The 25,062-nt window shown below is 31.6% G+C and overlaps 6 protein-coding genes across 6 annotated transcripts; 3 read left to right on the top strand and 3 right to left on the bottom strand.

The window, feature by feature from the left end:
* Positions 1–5,890: 5,890 nt before the first annotated feature.
* Positions 5,891–6,491, bottom strand: LOC135961148 (C-type mannose receptor 2-like). The gene is made up of 2 exons (XM_065512645.1): positions 6,191–6,491; positions 5,891–6,126 (listed from the first exon to the last, which is right to left on the bottom strand). The coding sequence occupies exons 1-2, from the start codon at positions 6,489–6,491 to the stop codon at positions 5,891–5,893; spliced, it is 537 nt and encodes a 178-aa protein (XP_065368717.1).
* A 334-nt stretch (positions 6,492–6,825) lies between these two features.
* LOC135961147 (perlucin-like) lies at positions 6,826–7,428 on the top strand. The gene is made up of 2 exons (XM_065512643.1): positions 6,826–7,126; positions 7,193–7,428. Exons 1-2 carry the CDS (start codon positions 6,826–6,828, stop codon positions 7,426–7,428), a joined length of 537 nt encoding a protein of 178 aa, XP_065368715.1.
* An 8,754-nt stretch (positions 7,429–16,182) lies between these two features.
* On the bottom strand, positions 16,183–16,744 carry LOC135961146 (perlucin-like protein). The gene is made up of 2 exons (XM_065512642.1): positions 16,480–16,744; positions 16,183–16,424 (listed from the first exon to the last, which is right to left on the bottom strand). The coding sequence occupies exons 1-2, from the start codon at positions 16,742–16,744 to the stop codon at positions 16,183–16,185; spliced, it is 507 nt and encodes a 168-aa protein (XP_065368714.1).
* A 262-nt stretch (positions 16,745–17,006) lies between these two features.
* On the top strand, positions 17,007–17,601 carry LOC135961144 (lectin subunit alpha-like). Its single transcript, XM_065512641.1, has 2 exons — positions 17,007–17,265; positions 17,330–17,601. Exons 1-2 carry the CDS (start codon positions 17,007–17,009, stop codon positions 17,599–17,601), a joined length of 531 nt encoding a protein of 176 aa, XP_065368713.1.
* A 2,329-nt stretch (positions 17,602–19,930) lies between these two features.
* LOC135961143 (C-type lectin 37Da-like) lies at positions 19,931–20,532 on the bottom strand. Its single transcript, XM_065512640.1, has 2 exons — positions 20,298–20,532; positions 19,931–20,232 (listed from the first exon to the last, which is right to left on the bottom strand). Exons 1-2 carry the CDS (start codon positions 20,530–20,532, stop codon positions 19,961–19,963), a joined length of 507 nt encoding a protein of 168 aa, XP_065368712.1. The 3' UTR covers positions 19,931–19,960.
* Positions 20,533–23,885: 3,353 nt separating this feature from the next.
* Positions 23,886–24,478, top strand: LOC135961142 (C-type lectin 37Db-like). The gene is made up of 2 exons (XM_065512639.1): positions 23,886–24,129; positions 24,195–24,478. Exons 1-2 carry the CDS (start codon positions 23,886–23,888, stop codon positions 24,476–24,478), a joined length of 528 nt encoding a protein of 175 aa, XP_065368711.1.
* Positions 24,479–25,062: the final 584 nt, after the last annotated feature.

Genomic DNA, 25,062 nt, shown 5'->3' with positions numbered 1-25,062 from the left:
GGAGTTTGAATGACTTCTCCGGTGACATTCCAGAAGAAACTGTTGCGTCCTTGACCGAGTAGATCCTTAGTCTCCTACTGAATATGGTTTTCGGAGGTTATTTGAAGACAGCTTGTGACGGTCTTTATGGCAGCATTTTGACTGCTTTCTCAGCAAAGGTGACAAACACTGGAGCAGCATAGATGACCATTGACCGACCAATCATCTTTTAGGTAGCTAGCAAGGTTTCTTTATCCATACCCCAAGGGCAGCCGGCTAGTGACTTGAGGACCTTGTTCCTATTTCGCAATTTGTGTGTGATTGGAGTAACATGTGCTCAGGAGGTTTAAAGGCTATCAAAAGTGACACTTACGATTTTCGGGTGGTTCAGGAGAAATTTTAGAAGCGACGACATTACCCCATCCTGAGGGAATCCTTGCTTAACCCTAAGGAGTTTTTAGCATTTGTCTCTAAACTCCACGAACAACTGTCTGCAACTCAGATAATTCACTATACATCTCTTCGTATTGTTGGCTATTGTGGATTGCAGGATTTCCAGGAAGAGTGTGGAAAATTCTCAGTAGGATAGTTCGTCCACATGAACTCTACTGATTGAAGCTACTGATATAAGGTCTGTGAGATCCGGATAATGCTGTGGTGGTGCTGTGCATCTTTTGGAATCCATGCTGGTGGCGAGCTGCTGGTAGTTTTGTTGGCTCAGCTGGGGAAGGATATGAGCTTCGGGTGTCTTCGTTAAGGGTGACAGGAGAGAAATCGTCCTGTATGGTTGTCTCTTGGTAGCGATTTGCCCATGTTTTAATACCAAATATTGGGTATTTTCTGACAGATTAAAAACCATATTGATGTACTAGACTACCCGCTGGCCAAGCTATTTTAACATCAACATGGATATTCCGTGGGATCCTGTGGCCTTTAAAGGCTTAGCTGCTTTGGTGGCATCTGCAACTTCAGTTGGAGTATCAAGTTGTGGTGTGTCCGAGACTGGAAGATCATGTAGTTTGCCAAAAATACTTCATTTCGCCTTGTCTCTCTCGGGCTAAATGTCCGTTCACACTTAATTGGGGACATATCCAGCTCAATTATGAATAAAAAATTCCGCGGGAGTTTGTTCCCCGGGAGTTTTTTCCCATTGAATTTGAATAGGAAAAAGGGGGAAAGGGAAAAAACTCCAGGGGATTTTTCTTCATAATTGGACTGATTATCTTTCATAGTCGGTTGGTAGAGAGACCGAACTGTAGACCACAACCTGCCAACTCCAGAACTCAAGTTGCCATTATTTAAATGATCCATTTGTCATTAGTTCCGCTTGGTCTCATTTACCAATCTGCTGATATCGCGGTTCAGCTGAGCGATCCTAGGATCGTCAAGGTTATCACGTTCCTCTGTGAGACCGAACTGTAGACAACAACTAGCCATCTCTAGGATTCAAGTTGCAGTTATTTAAATGATCCATTTGCCATTTGTTCCACTTGGTCACATTTACCAATCTGTTGATATCACGGTTCAGCTGGGCGATCCTAGGATCGTCAGGGTTATCACGTTGCTCTGTGAGACCCGCTCTTATAATAGTATTTTTCAATTTACTCACTCACAACAAGGTACTCTTATCTCTAGAAAGAAATCATTAGTACAAACTATTAAAAAAAGGAATCATTTAATCACTGATTACATTCCTTCAAATGTCTGTTTAACATTTTAAAACAATTGCCAACGAGTCCTGTTGAGAATAGTAGAATGTTGCAGCTATAAATGGGAGTTGTTGCCACAAATAGTAGCAGTTGTTGCTGTTGTTGCAGTAGAGTATTGTTAGGGACTAAATTAGCTTATGTTTCATAATGCAACAAGGTCGTTTCAATGTCATCTGTATCATTGTAAACATTCATGCAAAATATTGTTAACAACTGGGTGGCATGCTGTTTGCTGCTACTGCTGCTGGCTGCAACTTAAAGGAATTGTAAGTATTGCCTTTATATGCAACATTTTTTCTTTGTTGGAAAAAAATAAAATGTTTGTATTTGCAAGTATTTGATATGGAGTGTGTGTTTTAGAAAACAATTATTAAGATAAGGTGTTTTAAAAAGTTGTGTTAATTCTGTATTTGAAAGAGATTTGAAGGTTTGTTTTTCCATTAGACTTTAGCATTTCGAATTCAAGTAGAATCTTCACAGTTCTGCTGATGACAACTCCTGATTTTGTTTTAAATTTGATTAATTGTCAACAGGATATCTCATCTCCATCTCCTGTTGCCTCACCCTTTCAATAATTTGCCATCCCTGTATTTTCTCCAAATATGACAATAATGCAATTTCACGTAGTGATCGTAAATTTTGATATGTTCCAATAGTTAAATTCATGTTAAAGCAACAAAAATAGGGGAAAAGTAAAACTCATAAAATCGAGGATATAGTTACTCTATGGAAATCTTAAAGCAAGCATTCTTTAACAATGAAATCTAATTTTATTTTTTTTACTTTACATTTTCCAATACCCATAATTTTTGGCTGTTATTTTCTTGACAATTGGGGGAGATTTGTTTCAAAACTAAAAAATACTAAAATAAAATAAGAAAATCTGAATTATGTTAGGTCAAGGATTTGTTTATCATATTTTTTTTTTTTTAAATAAAACTAACAAGTTCTGTATAAAAAGGACACTAAATGTTTTACACCCTCTTGTTCAGGGATTAAGACATTTTTGTTGAATGTATTTCTGTTATATTGCTGGAGTATAAGGAAGACCTTACAGACTTAGCTGTGGCTCATTTCTCACTGGTTTGTTTAGTGTAAACTATTATTTGTAGTGTATTTTGTATCCTTTTTGGTTGTTTCAAATAAAGCTTTTTATCAAATGGTTTTTATTTTAATAGAAACATAAAAGAACATGCAATTGCATGAACAACAATTGCAAATATAGTTTTTGATTTAAGCAAACTTTAAGAGGTGCTTAGGTTGTTTATAGTGGCATAAAATTGTAGTAGAATACATTATAATGTATAATAACAAATTGTAATGTATACGAACAATTTATAATGGCATTCTAATGTATTATAATAAATTATAATGGCATTGTAATGTATTATAACAAATTATAATGGAATTATAATGTATTATAACAAATTATAAGGGTATTATAATGTATTATAATGTATTATAACAAATAATAATGGTATTATAATGTATTATAACAAATAATAATGACATTATAATGTATTATAACACATTATAATGGCATTATAATGTATTATAACAAATTAGAATGGCATTATAATGTATTATAACAAATTATAATGGCATTATAATGTATTTTAACAAATTATAATGGCATTATAATGTATTATAACAAATTATAATGGCCTTATAATGTATTATAACAAATTATAATGGAATTATAATGTATTATAACAAATTATAATGGCATTATAATGTATTATAACAAATTAGAATGGCATTATAACGTATTATAACAAATTATAATGGCATTATAATGTATTATAACAAATTATAAAGGCATTATAACAAATTATAATGGCATTATAATGTATTATAACAAATTATAAGGGTATTATAATGTATCATAATGTATTATAACAAATTATAAAGGCATTATAATGTATTATAACAAATTATAATGGCATTGTAATGTATTATAACAAATTATAATGGCATTATAATGTATTATAACAAATTATAATGGCATTGTAATGTATTATAACAAATTATAAAGGGATTATAATGTATTATAACAAATTATAATGGCATTATAATGTATTATAACAAATTATAAAGGCATTATAATGTATTATAACAAATTATAATGGCATTATAATGTATTATAACAAATTATAAAGGCATTATAATGTATTATAACAAATTATAATGGCATTGTAATGTATTATAACAAATTATAATGGCATTATAATGTATTATAACAAATTATAATGGCATTATAATGTATTATAACAAATTATAAAGGCATTATAATGTATTATAACAAATTATAATGGCATTATAATGTATTATTACAAATTATAATGGCATTATAATGTATTATAACAAATTATAATGGCATTATAATATATTATAACAAGTTTTAATGGCATTATAATGTATTATAACAAATTATAATGGTATTATAATGTATTATAACAAATTATAAGGGCATTATAATATATTATAACAAATTATAATGGCATTATAATGTATTATAACAAATTATAATGGCATTATAATGTATTATAACAAATTATAATGGCATTATAATGTATTATAACAAATTATAAAGGCATTATAATGTATTATAACATATTATAATGGCATTATAATGTATTATTACAAATTATAATGGCATTATAATGTATTATAACATATTATAATGGCATTATAATATATTATAACAAGTTTTAATGGCATTATAATGTATTATAACAAATTATAATGGTATTATAATGTATTATAACAAATTATAAGGGCATTATAATGTATTATAACAAATTATAATGGCATTATAATGTATTATAACAAATTATAATGGCATTATAATGTATTATAACAAATTATAATGGAGTTATAATAGATTCTAACATATTATAATGACATTATAATGTATTATAATAAATTATAATGGCATTATAATGTATTATAATAAATTATAATGGCATTATAATGTATTATAACAAATTATAATGGCATTATAATGGATTCTAACAAATTATAAAGGCATTATAATGTATTATAACAAATAATAATGGCATTATAATGTATTTTAACAAATTATAATGGATTCTAACATATTATAATTGCATTATAATGTATTATAACAAATTATAATGGCATTATAATGTATTATAACAAATTATAAGGGCATTATAATGGATTCTAACAAATTATAATGGCATTATAATGTATTATAACAAATTATAATGTATTATAACAAATAATAATGGCATTATAATGTATTATAACAAATTATAATGGAGTTATAATGGATTCTAAAAAAATATAATGGCATTATAATGTATTATAACAAATTATAATGGCATTATAATATATTATAACAAGTTTTAATGGCATTATAATGTATTATAACAAATTATAATGGTATTATAATGTATTATAACAAATTATAAGGGCATTATAATGTATTATAACAAATTATAATGGCATTATAATGTATTATAACAAATTATAATGGCATTATAATGTATTATAACAAATTATAATGGAGTTATAATAGATTCTAACATATTATAATGACATTATAATGTATTATAATAAATTATAATGGCATTATAATGTATTATAATAAATTATAATGGCATTATAATGTATTATAACAAATTATAATGGCATTATAATGGATTCTAACAAATTATAAAGGCATTATAATGTATTATAACAAATAATAATGGCATTATAATGTATTATAACAAATTATAATGGATTCTAACATATTATAATTGCATTATAATGTATTATAACAAATTATAATGGCATTATAATGTATTATAACAAATTATAAGGGCATTATAATGGATTCTAACAAATTATAATGGCATTATAATGTATTATAACAAATAATAATGGCATTATAATGTATTATAACAAATTATAATGGAGTTATAATGGATTCTAAAAAAATATAATGGCATTATAATGTATTATAACAAATTATAATAGCATTATAACGTATCGAAACAAATAATAATGGCATTATAATGAACAGCTTTAGCACCAAATGTCTCTAGATAAATGCGCTATATTCCCAAAAAATATATTCACCATTTTACACTAAACTGAATCAATTCAACATAATATTTCAATTGCACTACTCAGAGTTATTAACTCATTTTAATTTATTACATTCATCAATATTATAATTAAAAAAAATAACATTAGCAACCAGGACGATTTTGACATATAACTAGTAGCTGACTATCGCAATCCAAATCATTCCATGTTCCATCACTTAGCATTTGCAGGCAATGTTCTTTGTTGTAAAGATTATTCGGTTCACCGGCTTTCCAGTTGGTGTACAAAGCTGGACGTCCCGTATTAAACCAGGCCCAACGACCATAATGTCCCATTTCTGTAGCGCCTAACCAAAACGAAGATCCAGTGTTTACAAGATCTAAAACGATCAATAGGATTAGTTTTATAAATATACATATATGTTATTTACTAATTCAATTTACGGTTCATGTATAAGGTGTCGTATATTCTGGAGCTCTCATCAGAGCTGGTTATACTGGCTATAACTTGATTTTGGGAATTACACAATTCCACGGCCGTATACCAATTGACAGGTGTGTAAATAAACGTATAGGTCTTGTCACTAACACTAAATTGGGCATATCGGGGCTGGGGTATTATGATGCCATCTGTATTATTAACGGGAGTAACACCAAAGTCATCCTTTACCGCTATCTGGTCGTCGCCAAAGGCTTGCCAGGTTAAAGCCAAAAGAAATACGCTCAATACAAAATATTTCAACATTTTGCTTTAGATTGGATTGTGGTAAATTATTGGCGGGCCAGATTATTTATACCTTACTTAACACCGATTTAAAAGTCATTAATTATTGTCATTGAAGTTATAATTTTAGAGATAATATAACTTATAATATTATAATCCAATCTGGATACCAATAGTAATCATGTCAAATTGGCGCTCAGTTAAGCCATGAATATATCTTATCTCTAAAATTATAACTTCAATGACAATAATTAATGACTCTAATTACTTTTAAATCGGTTTTAAGTTCTCTTAAGTAAAGTATAAATTATCTGAGCAGCAAATAATAATTCACCACAATTCAATCTAAAGCAAAATGTTGAAATATTTTGTATTGAGCGTATTTCTTTTGGCTTTAACCTGGCAAACCTTTGGCGAAGACCAGATAGCTGTAAAGGATGACTTTGATGTTACTCCAGTTAACAATACAGATGGCATCATAATACCCCAGCCCCGATATGCCCAATTTAGCGTTAGTGACAAGACCTATACGTTTATTTTCACACCTGTTAATTGGTACACGGCCGTGGAATTGTGTAATTCCCAAAATCAAGTTATAGCCACTATAACCAGCTCTGATGAGAGCTCCAGAATATACGACACTTTATACATGAACCGTAAATTGAATTAGTAATTAACATACATATATATTTATATAACTAAAATCCTATTGATCGTTTTAGGTCTTGTAAACACTGGATCCAACTTTTGGTTAGGCGCTACAGATTTGGGACATCATGGTCGTTGGACCTGGTTTAATACGGGACGTCCACTTTTCTACACCAACTGGGGACCTGGTGAACCGAATAATGGTTATAACAGAGAACATTGCCTGCAATTGCTAAGTAATGGACAATGGAATGATTATGATTGCGATAGTCAGCAACTGGTTATATGTCAAAATCGTCCTAGTTGCTAATGTTATTTTTTTAATTATAATATTGATGAATGTAATAAATTAAAATGAGTTAATTACTCCGAGTCGTGCAAATAAAATATAGCTTATGTTGAATTGATTTAGGTTAGTGGGATTAGTCATCATTGCAATCCAGAGACTATAGTCTCATCTAAAGTTCAGAGACCATAAAGCCTTCTAAAGTCCAGAGACTATATAGCCCTCTATAGTCCAGATACTATAGAACCTTCTATAGTCCAGATACTATAGAACCTTCTATAGTCCAGAGACTATAGAGCCTTCTATAGTCCAGAGACTATAGAGACTTCTGTAGTCCATAGACTATAGAGCCTTCTATAGTCCAGAGACTATAGAGCCTTCTATAGTCCAGAGACTATAGAGCCTTCTGTAGTCCATAGACTATAGAGCCTTCTATAGTACACAGACTATAGAGACTTCTGTAGTCCATAGACTATAGAGACTTCTGTAGTCCATAGACTATAGAGCCTTCTATAGTCCAGAGACTATAGAGCCTTCTATAGTCCAGAGACTATAGAGCCTTCTATAGTCCAGAGACTATAGAGCCTTCTATAGTCCAGAGACTATAGAGCCTTCTATAGTCCAGAGACTATAGAGCCTTCTATAGTCCAGAGACTATAGAGCCTTCTATGGGCCAGAGACTATAGAGACTTCTATAGTCCTGAGACTATAGAGCCTTCTATAGTCCAGATTCTATAGAGCCTTCTATAGTCCAGAGACTATAGAGCCTTCTATAGTCCAGAGACTATAGAGCCTTCTATGGGCCAGAGACTATAGAGACTTCTATAGTCCAGAGACTATAGAGACTTCTGTAGTCCATAGACTATAGAGACTTCTGTAGTCCATAGACTATAGAGCCTTCTATAGTCCAGTGACTATAGAGTCTTCTATAGTCAAGAGACTATAGAGCCTTCTATAGTCCAGAGACTATAGAGACTTCTATAGTCCAGAGACTATACAGCCTTCTGTGGGCCAGAGACTATAGAGACTTCTATAGTCCAGAGACTATAGAGACTTCTGTAGTCCATAGACTATAGAGCCTTCTATAGTCCAGTGACTATAGAGTCTTCTATAGTCAAGAGACTATAGAGCCTTCTATAGTCCAGAGACTATAGAGACTTCTGTAGTCCAGAGACTATAGAGCCTTCTATAGTCCAGAGACTATAGAGACTTCTATAGTCCTGAGACTATAGAGCCTTCTATAGTCCAGTGACTTTTTTTTTTTTTTTTTTTTTTTTTTTTTTTTAATAGGACGTAGTGACAGCGCACCGTCAACTAGTGGCCCCACGATTTCATCCCCAACCCACCCCGGTACCACTCGCGCATTTCATCGGAGTAGATGGTTTATTGACCATATATCATTCTCATTGTGTAAATCCTACTCCCCCATCCTCATTTGAGATTAGGGGTTCGGAATTTCGATTACTTCTATAGTGCATTATATGGACAATGAATTCCTGGCACAGCTTCCAAAAAATTTCAGATTTGAGCATTTCCCCTACTATGTTCTCAGGGGTAAGTGTAGCTCCAATCGCTTCGTTCAAAGTTGATCTCTTATTATTCCATTTACTGCAGTGAAAGAGAACATGTTCGGCGTTATCATCCTCAGAACCACAGTCGTCGCAATATGCATATTCTCTGATCTTAAACCGCATTAGATACGAGTTAAAGTTACCATGTCCGGTCATTATCTGCGTTAAGTAATATTGCATCCCACCATGTCTTCGTTTAATCCAGTGATTTATGTCTGGTATGAGTCTATATGTCCACCTGCCACGTTCGTCACCTTCCCATCGTTCTTGCCATTTCTTCATAAGATTTTCTCTAGCTTCTTGTTTTATTATTTTGATGTTGAGAGAGTTGAGAGAGTTACTTCCCCGATCAGTTTCCATCATACTTTTCTTCCATATTTCTTCTCGCTCCAAAATAAGAAGATCAATGGGGGGAATTTCGGAGAGAACTTGTGCTGCACTGGTGGAAACAGTTCTGTATGCTGATATTACTCTTAAGGCACTCATTCTTTGTGGTTTTAGGAGCTGCGCATAGATATATTTTGTTCTCAATGCTGAAGCAAATATTGGGGCAGCATATAACATTTGTGAGTGTATCACACTGTTTATAAGTCTCCTTGTAGAGTCTTTAGGTCCGTTTTTGTTAGGCATAATGCTTGCAAGTATATTTGCAGTTCTCAAAGCCTTATCACGAATAGAATGTACATGAACCTTGAAGTTAAGTCGGGAATCGAGTTGAACACCCAGATATCGCAAACTCTGGCTAAAAATTACATGTTTGCATTGTATTCTTATCTCCGGCATTTTAAATATTCTGCGATTAGTAATCAGTATTGCTTCCGTTTTTTCAGCGGCTATTTGAAGACCATGTTCATGTAGCCACCTATCACATCGGTTAAGGCTATCATTTGCAATAATTTCTAGAGCTTGTGGCAACGTATGTGAGATAACTAAAGCTACATCATCAGCGTATCCAATGATATGTGCACCCTTTGGTAGTTTCATATTAAGAAGTCCATCATACATTATGTTCCATAAAAGAGGTCCAAGGACCGATCCTTGCGGTACACCTGCCGTTATACGATATTCCTTCATGCCGATATCGGTTTCGTACATAAGAACTCTATCACAGAGATAGTCTGCAACTATATTGTACAGATAGTTATTTATACCTCTGCTTTTGCAAGAGTCTAGCACTACTCTCCAACGTACAGTGTTGAAAGCATTTTTTACATCTAGGGTGATAATTGTACAAAACCCTTTTGACATTTTCGCTGCTTCAGCTATATCAGTTACTCTGTGTATAGCACCTACAGTGCTTTTTCCTTTCTGGAAACCGTATTGTCTTGTGGATAACCCTCCCACTCTCTTTATCTCCTTCTCAAGTCTGAAGGAAATTAAGATTTCGTAGAGTTTCCCTAATGTATTTAACATACACAGTGGTCTATACGAATTTGGCTGATTTAATGGTTTCGACCCCTTACGAAGCAATACTAATTTCTGTGTCTTCCAGCATTTCGGGAAAATACTGTTTCTAAAACATTTGTTGTATGTATCCAATAATAATTCTGGCCATAGTTGGATTGTCAGTTTAAGAACTTCATTTGGTATTCCATCAGGTCCCGGGCTTTTGCCCAATTTTAGTTTTGCACATGCTCTGTTTAGTTCTTCTATATCAAACGGAAAATATTCGTTCACTATTGGAAGTTTAGAGCTAATTATTTGTCCCTTTGTTTCTCTTGGAAATAGTGTGGCAACTATTTTAGACGCCCAAATTGGTTCTTTAATACCAGGTAATGGTATTCTTTTATGCATTTTCTTACTGATTATTTTGTAGGGTTTTCCCCATGGGTCAGCATCTATGTTACTGCATAGCTCCTTCCATTTCTCGATTTTACTCTTTTTGATCTCCATTCTAAGTTTCTTTCTCGACTTTTTGTAATTTTCTGCAAGTGTGTTATCTAACGGGTTACGTGTTGACATTCTTCGTGCCCGTAAGCACTCGTTTCTTAGTTGGCCTATCTTAGCAGTCCACCAAAATGCTGGACTTTTCGTCCTGTTATATTCTTTAACCTTCGGCATGGCAGCATTACAGCATTTTGTAATGACTTTTTCCGTGGTGCTCACTATATTCTCCATGGTAGTATGTTCAAGGTCAGTTATTTGTTGTATCTGTTGCATCATGTTCGTGTATTCTCTAGCATTCAATTTTCTCACATTCCATCTGGGAAGATTAAGTTCGACATATTGCGTCATGGTATTCTTGTCAATATTGAAGGTTATGTACTGGTGGTCGCTAAGTGTCAAATCCTCTAACACTTTCCAGTTCATTATATCATTACACAGATCAGGACTTCCGAATGTAATATCAATAATACTACATCCTCCTCCACCTCTAAATGTTGCACTGTTGCCATTATTATATATTATTAGCCCCAGTGAAGCAATCATCTCACTAACATTTTTTCCTCTTTTATCTAGGGTCTTCGAATTCCATTCTGGGGATTTACTATTGAAATCGCCGCCGATTATGACTCTTCCTTTCGATGTTCTGATGCTCATATCAAGTTTGTGTAGGTGCTCTGTAAATTTCTCGATTTCCATGCTTGGCGAAAAGTAACAGCTATATATTCTGATGCCATTTAACGTGGCATATACAAAACCCTCGTTTTCTTTACAGACTTCATTAATGGTAATATTATTGTTGTCTATAATTACTATTGCTGCCCGTTTCGTTACATCCTCGAACCAAACTTGGGATTCCGCTTTCCTATATTGTTCACTTATAAGTACTGCGTCTATGTTGCTTTCTGATATTTTATGTAGCAACAAATCTTGTGCATGTCTTCCATTTCCAAGATTTACCTGAAGAACTTTAATCATGTTTCCCCAGTATGTTTCTTCTATTTGCAACGCATGATGTACTGCCAATAAAGTGTTTGATGTTCCGTAGTCCTGCTTCTTGGCATATGATACATCTAGGGGTTCCATTGCAATCCTTCGATTTGTGACCAGAGTCCAGTGACTATAGAGCCTTCTATAGTCAAGAGACTATAGAGACTTCTGTAGTCCATAGACTATAGAGCCTTCTATAGTCCAGTGACTATAGAGTCTTCTATAGTCAAGAGACTATAGAGACTTCTGTAGTCCATAGACTATAGAGCCTTCTATAGTCCAGTGACTATAGAGTCATCTATATTCCAGAGACTATAGAGTCATTTATATTCCAGAGACTATAGAGCCTTCTATAGTCCAGAGACTATAGTGCCTTCTATAGTCAAGAGACTATAGAGACTTCTATAGTCAAGAGACTATAGATTCATCTATAGTCCAGAGAGTATAGATTCTTCTATAGTCCAGAGACTATAGATTCTTCTATAGTCCAGAGACTATAGATTCTTCTATAGTCCAGAGACTATAGATTCTTCTATAGTCCAGAGACTATAGATTCTTCTATAGTCCAGAGACTATAGATTCTTCTATAGTCCAGAGACTATAGATTCATCTATAGTCCAGAGACTATAGATTCGTCTACAGTCCAGACACTATAGATTCTTCTATAGTCCAGACACGATAGATTCTATAGTCCAGAGCCTATAGATTCTTCTATAGTCCAGAGACTATAGATTCATCTATAGTCCAGAGACTATAGATTCGTCTACAGTCCAGACACTATAGATTCTTCTATAGTCCAGACACGATAGATTCTATAGTCCAGAGCCTATAGATTCTTCTGCAGTCCAGAGACTATGGAGCCTTCTGTAGTCCAGAGACTATAGAGCCTTCTATAGTCCAGAGACTATAGAGCCTTCTGTAGTCCAGAGACTATAGAGCCTTCTATAGTCCAGAGACTATAGATTCGTCTATTGTCCAGACACTACAGAAACAGCTATAGTCCAGAGGCCACTCTCTTTGGTCCAGTTTCTACTCTTATCTATAGCCCAGTTTAGCTTTGACAATTACATATATATAAGTATCATCTACTTCTTCCTCCCCCCCACTATTTTGCCAAATGTCATTCCATAAGCACCAACTAGATTTTTAATAACTTTCTCCGCTGAACAATTGACAACCATCACTAATACGAGCGACAAGCTTTCATTAGTTCTTAGTTTTTTTTTCGTTTGGTTTTGTTTTTGTTTTTCAGTAATTAGTTGATGATACTAAAAACAACTATTACAACAGCGATAACAATATCTTCTGTGTGCAGTATTTAAAGTAAATTAAGCGAAAATGTCATTTAATGTCAGTTTTATAACTCGTATAGGGGGAGTTTGAAATAATTTCCTTGATGAACTTGTTTGCATTTTAAGAAACTTAATTACTATTGTTGCTGGTATTTTATAGGAGAAGATGTGCAGGATGTGTTAAGGATTTTTGTAAAGTTACTTGTTACTGACCTTGTTAAATATTGTTTTCTGTATTGAATTGGGGTTTCTTGGTTCTTTCTTTGTAGTTGGTGGCAGCTTTGTTAGGTTAGTGGTTGTAGCTTTGATGTATTTATCCTTCAGAGTTTGACCTTTTTTTTCTTGAAAGAAAGTTATTTTAATATTTAAATTTATAACAAAAACTAATTATTTTTTTGGAAAATAAAGAAATAATTTCTGTTTAATTAAATGTAAATTGGCAATAATTTCAAATTATTTTAAAGGGTGTCCTCTGGACTAAAGAAGTATAGATAGTCCTGGACTGTAACAGATCCTATAGTCTCTGGACTATAGATGAATCTATAGTCTCTGGACTATAGATGAATCTATAGTCTCTGAACTATAGATGAATCTATAGTGTCTGGACTATAGAAGAATCTATAGTGTCTGAACTATAGAAGAATCTATAGTCTCTGGACTGTAGAAGAATCTATAGTCTCTGGACTGTAGACGAATCTATAGTCTCTGGACTATAAAAGAATTATTTTAAAGGGTGTCCTCTGGACTAAAGAAGAATTGATAGTCCTGGACTGCTACTGATCTACAGTCTCTGGACTATAAATGAATCTATAGTCTTTGGGCTATAGATTAATCTATAGTCTCTGAACTATAGATGAATCTATAGTGTCTGAACTATAGAAGAATCTATAGTCTCTGGACTGTAGAAGAATCTATAGTCCCTGGACTGTAGATGAATCTCTAGTCTCTGGACTATAGATGAATCTATAGTCTCTGGACTGTAGAAGAATCTATAGTCTCTGGACTGTAGATGAATCTATAGTCTCTGGACTATAGATGAATGTATAGTCTCTGGACTGTAGAAGAATCTATAGTCTCTGGACTGTAGAAGAATCTATAGTCTCTGGACTGTAGAAGAATCTATAGTCTCTGAACTATAGAAGAATCTATAGTCTCTGGACTGTAGAAGAATCTATAGTCTCTGGACTGTAGAAGAATCTATAGTCCCTGGACTGTAGAAGAATCTATAGTCTCTGGACTGTAGAAGAATCTATAGTCTCTGGACTATAGAAGAATCTATAGTCCCTGGACTGTAGAAGAATCTATAGTCTCTGGACTGTAGAAGAAGCTATAGTCTCTGGACTGTAGAAGAATCTATAGTCCCTGGACTGTAGAAGAATCTATAGTCTCTGGACTATAGAAGAATCTATAGTCTCTGGACTATAGATGAATCTACAGTCTCTGGACTATAGAAGAATCTATAGTCTCTGGACTATAGAAGAATTATTTTAAAGGGTGTCCTCTGGACTAAAGAAGAATTGATAGTCCTGGACTGCTACTGATCTACAGTCTCTGGACTATAAATGAATCTATAGTCTTTGGGCTATAGATTAATCTATAGTCTCTGAACTATAGATGAATCTATAGTGTCTGAACTATAGAAGAATCTATAGTCCCTGGACTGTAGATGAATCTATAGTCTCTGGACTATAGATGAATCTATAGTCTCTGGACTGTAGAAGAATCTATAGTCTCTGGACTGTAGATGAATCTATAGTCTCTGGACTATAGATGAATCTATAGTCTCTGGACTGTAGAAGAATCTATAGTCTCTGGACTGTAGAAGAATCTATAGTCTCTGGACTGTAGAAGAATCTATAGTCTCTGAACTATAGAAGAATCTATAGTCTCTGGACTGTAGAAGAATCTATAGTCTCTGGACTGTAGAAGAATCTATAGTCCCTGGACTGTAGAAGAATCTATAGTCTCTGGACTGTAGAAGAATCTATAGTCTCTGGACTGTAGAAGAATCTATAGTCTCTGGACTATAGAAGAATCTATAGTCTCTGGACTGTAGAAGAAGCTATAGTCTCTGGACTGTAGAAGAATCTATAGTCCCTGGACTGTAGAAGAATCTATAGTCTCTGGACTATAGAAGAATCTATAGTCTCTGGACTATAGATGAATCTACAGTCTCTGGACTATAGAAGAATCTATAGTCTCTGGACTATAGAAGAATTATTTTAAAGGGTGTCCTCTGGACTAAAGAAGAATTGATAGTCCTGGACTGCTACTGATCTACAGTCTCTGGACTATAAATGAATCTATAGTCTTTGGGCTATTGATTAATCTATAGTCTCTGAACTATAGATGAATCTATAGTGTCTGAACTATAGAAGAATCTATAGTCTCTGGACTGTAGATGAATCTATAGTCTCTGGACTATAGATGAATCTATAGTCTCTGGACTGTAGAAGAATCTATAGTCTCTGGACTGTAGATGAATCTATAGTCTCTGGACTATAGATGAATCTATAGTCTCTGGACTGTAGAAGAATCTATAGTCTCTGGACTATAGAAGAATCTATAGTCAATGGACTGTAGAAGAATCTATAGTCTCTGGACTGTAGAAGAATCTATAGTCTCTGGACTGTAGAAGAATCTATAGTCTCTGGACTGTAGAAGAATCTATAGTCTCTGGACTATAGAAGAATCTATAGTCTCTGGACTGTAGAAGAATCTATAGTATCTGGACTATAGAAGAATCTATAAACTCTGGACTATAGATGAATACAAAGTCTCTGGACTATAGATGAATCTATAGTCTGTAGACTATAGATGAATCTATAGTCTCTGGACTATAGTTGAATCTATAATCTCTGGACTATAGATGAATCTATAGTCTCTGGACTATAGATGAATCTATAGCTACTGTTATATAGATGTCTCTTTAGTCTTATCCCACTAACCTGAGTAAATTCAACACAATATTTTTTTTTGCACGACTCCTAGTAATTAACACATTTTAATTTATTACATCCATCAATATTATAATTGAAAAATTAACTTTGACAACTAGGACGACTTTGACATACAACTCGATGCCGACTATCGCAATCATAATCATTCCATTTGCCATCACTTAGCAATTGCAGGCAATGTTCTTTGTTGATACCATTATTCGGTTCACTGGCTGCCCAGTTGGTGTATAAAAGTGGACGTCCCGTATTAATCCAGGACCAGCGACCATTGTGACCCAATTCTGTAGCGCCTAACCAAAATGCAAATCTACTGTGTAAGAGACCTAGAATAAGCAATTCCAATAGTTATAGTTATAGAGTTATACGAATCCAATTTACGTTTCTTATACAAAGCGTTGTATAGTTTCCGATTTTCTTCAGCACTGGTTATACTGGCTATAACTTTATTTTGGGAATTACATATCTCCACGGCCGTATACCAGTTGACGGGTGTGAAAATAAATGTATAGGTCTTGGCACTAACTCTAAGTTGGGCATAATGGGGCTGGGGTATGCTGATGCCGTCTGTATTGTTGAAGTTATTCCCCTCCGCCTGCCAGGTTAAAGCCAAAAGGAATACGCTCAAAACAAAATATTTCAACATTTTGTTTTGGATTGTGGTAAATTATTGTTGGCCCTGATTATTTATATTTTGCTAAAGAGAACTTAAAATCGATTTAAAATTAATTACAGTCATTAATAATTGTCATTGAAGTTATAGTTTTAGAGATAAGTTATCTAAATGTTTAATGAGTTTGTTTTATAGGGAAGTCTTTCTTGTTTTTATAAAAGCCCTTTTTCATTTTCATTTATTTTCAAAACTTTCTGAAACTCTTAAAGTTATACAATCATTTCGTTTTTGCAAAATGTTTTTATCGTTTAAATTGTTGGTTGGCCTTTTAGGTGTTTTTCTGTTGATGCTTTTGAGCCCCACGGAGGGGCAATTGGACCTAAGTAATATTGGTGTCCTACAAATTGCCGGCAATAAACAGTATTTTGTTGAGAAAGCAGTTAGAGTTAATTGGCATAGAGCTTTACAAACTTGTGCTAAAATGAATATGAGTTTGGCATCGATTGAATCGGCCACGGAGCAGACAAACTTGAAGACTTTGTTGTATTCGAATTGTAAGTTTTAAGAAGTTATAATAAAGTTATAATTAATTGATTTCTTTTTTCCCTCTCTTAACAGCTGCCTTAGAAAAACAATACTGGTTGTCTGGCAATGATTTGTCGGCAAGTCGTAACTTTGTTTGGTTCGGTAATGGTAAAACCTTCAGCTATTCCAGCTGGGCTTCTGGTCCCGGCACCAGCTCTAGCCAACGTTGTGTAAGCACTAATGCCGCCTTTAATTGGCGCCGAGATTCTTGCAGTAATTTACACTACTTCATATGTGAGAAACTCGTTGAGCCGCCATGTAGTTTTGAGGGAGAATGTTTACAAAAACCCACCATAATTTTTTAAATTATTTTCTTATTTAAATATGTAAATAAATGAGTTTTAAAATAACGAAATAAATATAATGAAAGCATAAATAAATTGTTTAATTACAATATGAATTTTGTACCAACAAAGCGTCATATGCGGGAAGTTTCGCTTGACTTCTTTAATTTGAAAAAAAGTGAAAAATTTTTGAAGGACTGAGTTTTTTTTAAAGTTTTGAATCCAATTGAGATATTGACTTGAAATTAACTTATCTAAACAAAAAAATGGTTCTTAATATTTGTTTTATATAATAAAATCCTTATTTATTAACAAAACTCAATGAAATTTTCAACATTTTTTATTCTTAAAAACATTCTTAATACCAAGCTTAAAAATACTTAGTCAAAAGGTCAAAGGGAATCCCACAATTCCTAGAAATTGTAACAAAAATCCCAAAAGTTGTATTTTTTAAAATTTTGCCCATAGGGTTCACATTTCCTTTGTGGCTGGCAAAATACTTTAAAGATAAATAGGGAACTCATTATGGTTCCCAAGGCTGCTTTAAGTTTTCTGATCCCTGCTTTGACATTTTAGAACATTTGGCTCTTAGTTGAAATTTTGATCAAAAAAATAATTCAAATTCGGAAGGGCGTATGGGCGATATATTCCAAAAATAGGACATGTTTTTTATAACAAAATGTTTTCTATAAAGATACCTTACAGAAAATCATAAAATTATTATATGTTCTTGAAGAAAGTTTTTTTTTAATAAAAAAAGAGTTAAGTAACCTTTTCGCCCTAAAAACTTTTTTTTGAATTTTTAAATTGAAAATCGTTTATTTTTGTATCTGTAACTGATATTACTCTGAAATCTTTTATATATTATTGGTAATTTAGTTGTCTAACTAGCAAAACAAAATTCCAGTCCATTCGGTCTAAATGTACGCCCTATATTTTTAAAAAAGACGATCAAGGTAGGAAAAAATTATAATTAGTCATTAGCCGACCGAGAGCCGAACAGAACTAGAACAGAACTAGAACAGAACTAGAACAGAACTAGAACAGAACTAGAACAGAACTAGAACAGAACTAGAACAGAACTAGAACAGAACTAGAACAGAACTAGAACAGAACTAGAACAGAACTAGAACAGAACAGAACTAGAACAGAACTAGAACAGAACTAGAACAGAACAGAACTAGAACAGAACTAGAACAGAACTAGAACAGAACTAGAACAGAACTAGAACAGAACTAGAACAGAACTAGAACAGAACTAGAACAGAACTAGAACAGAACTAGAACAGAACAGAACTAGAACAGAACTAGAACAGAACTAGAACAGAACTAGAACAGAACTAGAACAGAACTAGAACAGAACTAGAACAGAACTAGAACAGAACTAGAACAGAACTAGAACAGAACTAGAACAGAACTAGAACAGAACTAGAACAGAACTAGAACAGAACTAGAACAGAACTAGAACAGAACTAGAACAGAACTAGAACAGAACTAGAACAGAACTAGAACAGAACTAGAACAGAACTAGAACAGAACTAGAACAGAACTAGAACAGAACTAGAACAGAACTAGAACAGAACTAGAACAGATCTGACCAGACGTTTAGAAATGCCAGATTTATTTACAAAAAATTTGTTGATTCTGCCCCACTGTGCAGTTGGTCGATTCACAAGGTATCCTATCATGTCATATTGTCATAATGTTCTAATATTACACGACTCTGCGGCATGGCTTAACTGAATCTTATTCGTTCGACACATAGAGAGTAGTGTGATATGAAAACAAAAAATTTTAAAAAATTTAGCGAAAAATAACTTTTGGTGAAAATAAAAATCGGGTTAAAAAATATTTTTCCGATTTTGACCCATTGTAGGTCCAATTTACTATGGTTCATTTCAAAGGTCTTTGAAATATCCATCATTAGATATCCATGTTGTCTATATTAATGACTTTGTAATCCAGATATAGATCAAAAATCGAGGTTGTCCTGTTTTTTTCCTCAAATCTCAGCCATTTGTGGACCGATTATGCTGATAGCAAACTTCTCGAAAGTATGTCTGGCAGAATTATTGAAGATTTACATCCCGAAAATATTTGGTTTCTTCAGAATATTGATTTCAACAGACAGACGGACATGGCTTAATCGATTCCGCTATCTATAAGGATCCAGAATATATATACTTTATAGGGTCGGAAATGAAAAATGTAGAAATTACATACGGAATGACAAACTTATACATATATACCCTTCTCACGAAGGTGAAGGAGTTAAAATTTTACCCTTAAAAAAACAAACATTTCTTTTAAATCATCTGTTTAATACTCCCTTAAACTTTTATTGATTTTCTTTCATAAAATTTTTAAAGAAAACAAAATCACTAATAGGACAAATTATAGCTTGAACTACAGCCCCCGTTTACACCACAATCCGGTACAACTGGCCTCGAACAGATATAATAATGGGCACTAGTACAGGCATCTGCAGACCATTTTAAGTCAGCACCGGTACGTGTACAACGATTTGCCAGATTACCCGGTTGATTATTAGCCCAATTGGTGTAAGAGAATTTATTGCCACTATAAAGCCACACATATTCACTACGACTGGCCAAATTATTGCCCGATAACCAATAGTTGTTGAAGAGAAGAGCTAAATAGGGAATATAAATGTTTCAAATTAAATTATTGTTATGAAATGTTTCAAAATTAACTCACAATTCGCAAATAAAAATTCTTTCAAAGCCGTCAGATCACTTTCCGATTCAATGGAGGCCAATTTCATATTCGCTGCCGCACATAGTTGATAGGCCCGATACCAATTGACTTTTTCCAAAGTAATAACACGATAATATTTATCACCTATGGTAGTGCCCTGAGCATTTACCGCAACTAATAGTTTCAGCAAAACTAAGCTTAAAGTTAGTAAACAGATTTTAAAACCTAGAGCCATTATTTGTTTTTGTCAAAAAGTTTCCTGGTTTCTTAAGTTATTCAAGTTTTCATTTACAGTTTATATAGACAATTTGTTAAACTTAACTTTAGTTTAGAGTAGAATGAAATAAATATTAGTATGACATTGATTGATTAGATATAAATGGGGAAATTATTGTAAATTAATGTTTTCGTTAATTAGTATTAAGATATAAACGAATTTTAATGTAATTTATGTAAAAAAGGAAAAGTTTTAGTTGAATTAGTTAATAATTAAGAGAGATAATCGTTATATTTTCCATTATAATGCTTAATTATAGTTGTAATGTATAAAAAAGACTTAGGTTTTTAGAAATAGTGTTATTTTTGTTAAAATTTTGAATTTTTTTTTCTACTACTATTTTATTTTTTTTAATACTTTTTAAGCAATTTCTTAGTTTTTAGTTTTTGTTAGTTTTTAATCGAAATATTTTAATTTTAAGAGTTTTTTTTAAGAAAAAATTTAATACTTTTATTCTACTACTATTTTTTACTACCATTCTAATTTTTAGTACTTTTTCATATATAATTTCAATTCAATTTAAAATTTTGAATTTTTTTTTTCTACTACTATTTTATTTTTTTCTACCTTTTACACAATTTCTTAGTTTTAATCAAACAATCTTAATTTAACGAGTTTTTATTTAAAAAAATTTAATACTTTTATTTTACTACTATTTTTTTTTACTACCATTCCAATTTTTATTACTTTTTCCTATATAACGAAATAAAATATACTTAGTTTTGTTAAAATTTTTAATTTTTTTTTCTACTACTATTTTTTTTTTTTTACTACTTTTTACTCAATTTCTTAGTTTTAATTTTTATTGCTTTTTAACCGAAAAATTTTAATTTCAAGAGTTTGTTTTTAATAACAAATTGAATACTTTTATTCTACTACTAATTTTTTTACTACCATTCTAATTTTTAGTACTTTTTCTTAACGAAATAAAAAAGACTTAGTTTTTATGAAATAATGTTAGTTTTGTTAAAATTTTTAATTTTTATCTACTACTATTTTATTTTTTTTTACTACTTTTTACACAATTTCTTAGTTTTAATTTTTATTGGTTTTTAAGCGAAAAATTTTAATTTCAAGAGTTTGTTTTTAAAAAAAAATTTAATATTTTTATTCTACTACTTATTTTTTTACTACTATTCTAATTTTTAGTACTTTTTCTTATATAACGAAATAAAAAAGACTTAGTTTTTATGAAATAGTATTAGTTTTGTAAAAATTTTGATTTTTTTTTTTCTACTACTATTTTATTTTTATTACTACTTTTTACACAATTTCTTAGTTTTAAATCAAAAAATTTAAATTTTAAGTGCTTTTAAATAAAAAAAACGAAAAAAGACTTAGTTTTTATTAAATAGTGCTATTTTTGTTTAAAATTTTTTTCTACTACTATTTTATTTTTTTCTACTTTTTAGATAATTTCTTAGTTTTAATCAAACAATTTTAATTTAACGAGTTTTTATTTAAAATAAATTTACTACTTTTTTTCTACTACTATTTTTTTACTACCATTCAAATTTTTAGTACTTTTTCCACTATAACGAAATAAAAAGATCGAAGTTATTCTGAAATAGTGTTAGTTTTGTTAAAATTTTTAATTTTTTTTCTACTACTATTTTATTTTTTTTACTACTTTTTTCACAATTTCTTAGTTTTAATTTTTATTGGTTTTTAAGCGAAAAATTTTAATTTCAAGAGTTTTTTTTTTAAAAAAATTTAATATTTTTATTCTACTACTTATTTTTTTACTACTATTCTAATTTTTAGTACTTTTTCTTATATAACGAAATAAAAAAGACTTAGTTTTTATTAAATAGTGCTATTTTTGTTTAAAATTTTGAATTTTTTTTCTACTACTATTTAATTTTTTTACTACTTTTTAGGCAATTTCTTAATTTTAATCTAACAATTTTAATTTAAAGTGTTCTTATTTAAAATTAATTTACTATTTCATTTCTACTACTATTTTTTTACTACCATTACAATTTTTAGTACTTTTTCCTATATAACGAAATGAAAAATCATAGTTTTTCTGAAATATTGCTATTTTTGTTAAAATGTTGAACTTTTTTTCTACTAATATTTATTTTTTTTTTAAATAATTTTTAAATTTTTAGTACTCATTTATATAGTATATGATACGAAAATTTATTTTAATAAAATATATATAATTGCAAAGTGTACACAAAAAGTACCAAAAAGGGGAAAAAAACGGCAAAAATAAATTTTATCCGAAATTATTAAGCGAATTTTGACAAAAATTTTAAGCATTGGTTCTCCACTCATTAAAAAGTAACTAGAAGTTTGTTTTTTGGAACTCGAGTGAGGGTTAGATTAAACCAAATCCGGGTACTTTTAGAAATGAATACAGACTTTAATCGCTTGAGACATAATTGAGTATTAAAAAATTTCAAAAACAGCGAAATACTTTTTCTCCTAATGGTACTTTTTTAATATTTTAAATTATCGACTATATAACAATTAAACTAGAAATATATGGTACTGAGTGGGTTAGAATATACAGGGGACCCTTTATGGTACTTTTTCTTTGTTCTAATGGTACTTTTTGAATAAAAATCATTAATAACATTGTAAATACTGAGATTTTAGATAAAAAAAAGCTCAATCTGTGATCGATATTCCGATAATCCTGAATGAATTAGCATTCACAAAAAGGGGACTGACGGGTACTTTTTTCCCCTACCATTAGTACTTTTTTCAAAGAGACACACAAGACAGACATGATCCTGCAAGAGTTAAATTTGTTTTGTTTTTTTAATGCTGCTATTAATATGTTTTATAATAATGAAACTGTAAATATGAAATTAAACACTAGACCTTGACTGAATGAGAAACCACAGAGGGATAATTAATAATAAATTAAGCATATATGTATTTGGTTGAATGGTACTTTTTCTTTATTTGAATGGTTCTTTTTGAATAAATTATATTAGTGAACGTAGAATTGTGGAAATCTACAAAGGATGCATTATTATAAATTCTATTAAAAATATAATTTTGTCCTTCCTTAATTTGACTAAAAAAAAACTATAAGCGATTTTATATTTATCTAAATTCCTAAATTTGTCAAAAGATATTTGGATTTTCATTTAAAATAATAACAGCCATATTAATTTGATTTAAATTTAACTTAAATGACAATTATCTAAATAATTACTTAACTGAAATCAATCAATGTCTTTAAATAGCTAATTATATACAAATTTCCTCCTATATATATATGATTTACATTATCCAAAACCCCAATAGTTATAGCTGCTACTTGAAAGTTATAATACATTAACTTTTCGAAAATGATTACAACTACTAAACCTGTTTTATTGGCTTTGAGCGTCGTTTTATGGGCTTTAATATTTGCTCTTGAGGTTGAAGGCGATTTAATTACCGATATTGGTAATAAGAAATATCTGATAAAGACCGATAAAAAGCTTAATTGGTATCAGGCTAATCATGCCTGTACCGTGGCGGGTATGTCTTTGGCATCAATTGAATCGGAAACGGAACAGACAAATTTGAAGAATTATTTGTTTAAACAGAGTAAGTCAACAATAGTTTAAATATAGGTTCATTAATTAAGCGTAATATAATTATCTGTCTTGTAGATCATTTAAATGATGGTTTCTGGTTGTCCGGCAATAATTTGGCTGATGCAACCGTTTATACATGGCTGTCGAGTGGTAATAAATTGGATTATACAAACTGGGCAAGCTCACAACCTTCTCCTACTCCTGATTATTGTGTTTATACTGATGCAAATTTGAAGTGGACCACAGAGGCTTGTGGTGGCACCACACCTGTTACAAAATATTTTATCTGTTCAAGACCCCATGTACCAGACTGTGGTATTACTGGACGCTGCAAAGTAAATAGAAATTTCTTCTTTTGATTTTGGAATTAGAATCGCATTGTAAACTGGTGTGACAATTATTTAGTTAGTTGTATATATTGGAAAATAAAATAAAACAATAATTCCCTGAACATTAAAAAAAAATATCTATTCAGATTTATTTTTATGTCTTATAAAAACTTTGTCCATTACCCTCTTTGTCGATGCTCCGCTTTTACAAATCTATTCCATGTTGTTCGTTGTTTTCCCACATTTTCTCTCCCTTTCGGATTTTATTCTAAACTGGCCTTTGCTATGTTGGAGATATCTTTACACAACGTTTGGCCCATCCAAGATCATTTACGATGACGGATTTCGTGGGCGACGGGAGTTTGGTTGCTAATTGACAACAGGTTGGTTTGGCAGTTGAATTGAAGATGTTCATATTGCCGTTGGTTCCAGTGCCATTGGCTTCCATTTGGTACCTTGATGTTTGCCAGACTGAAAACTGTGTCCAGAAATATGAAGAAAAACACTGGTGATAGCCTACATTCTTGTCTCATGCCGGTGTTCATATCAAAATCCTGGCTTTCTTGGCCTTTGAAACGCACTTTACATTGAGCGTTAGGTATAGCTCATTTATA

This window comes from Calliphora vicina, chromosome 5, assembly GCF_958450345.1.
Source record: "Calliphora vicina chromosome 5, idCalVici1.1, whole genome shotgun sequence".
Taxonomy (NCBI): domain Eukaryota; kingdom Metazoa; phylum Arthropoda; class Insecta; order Diptera; family Calliphoridae; genus Calliphora; species Calliphora vicina.
Note: the sequence above shows the minus strand (reverse complement) of the source record. Positions and strands in the feature narration are given on the sequence as shown.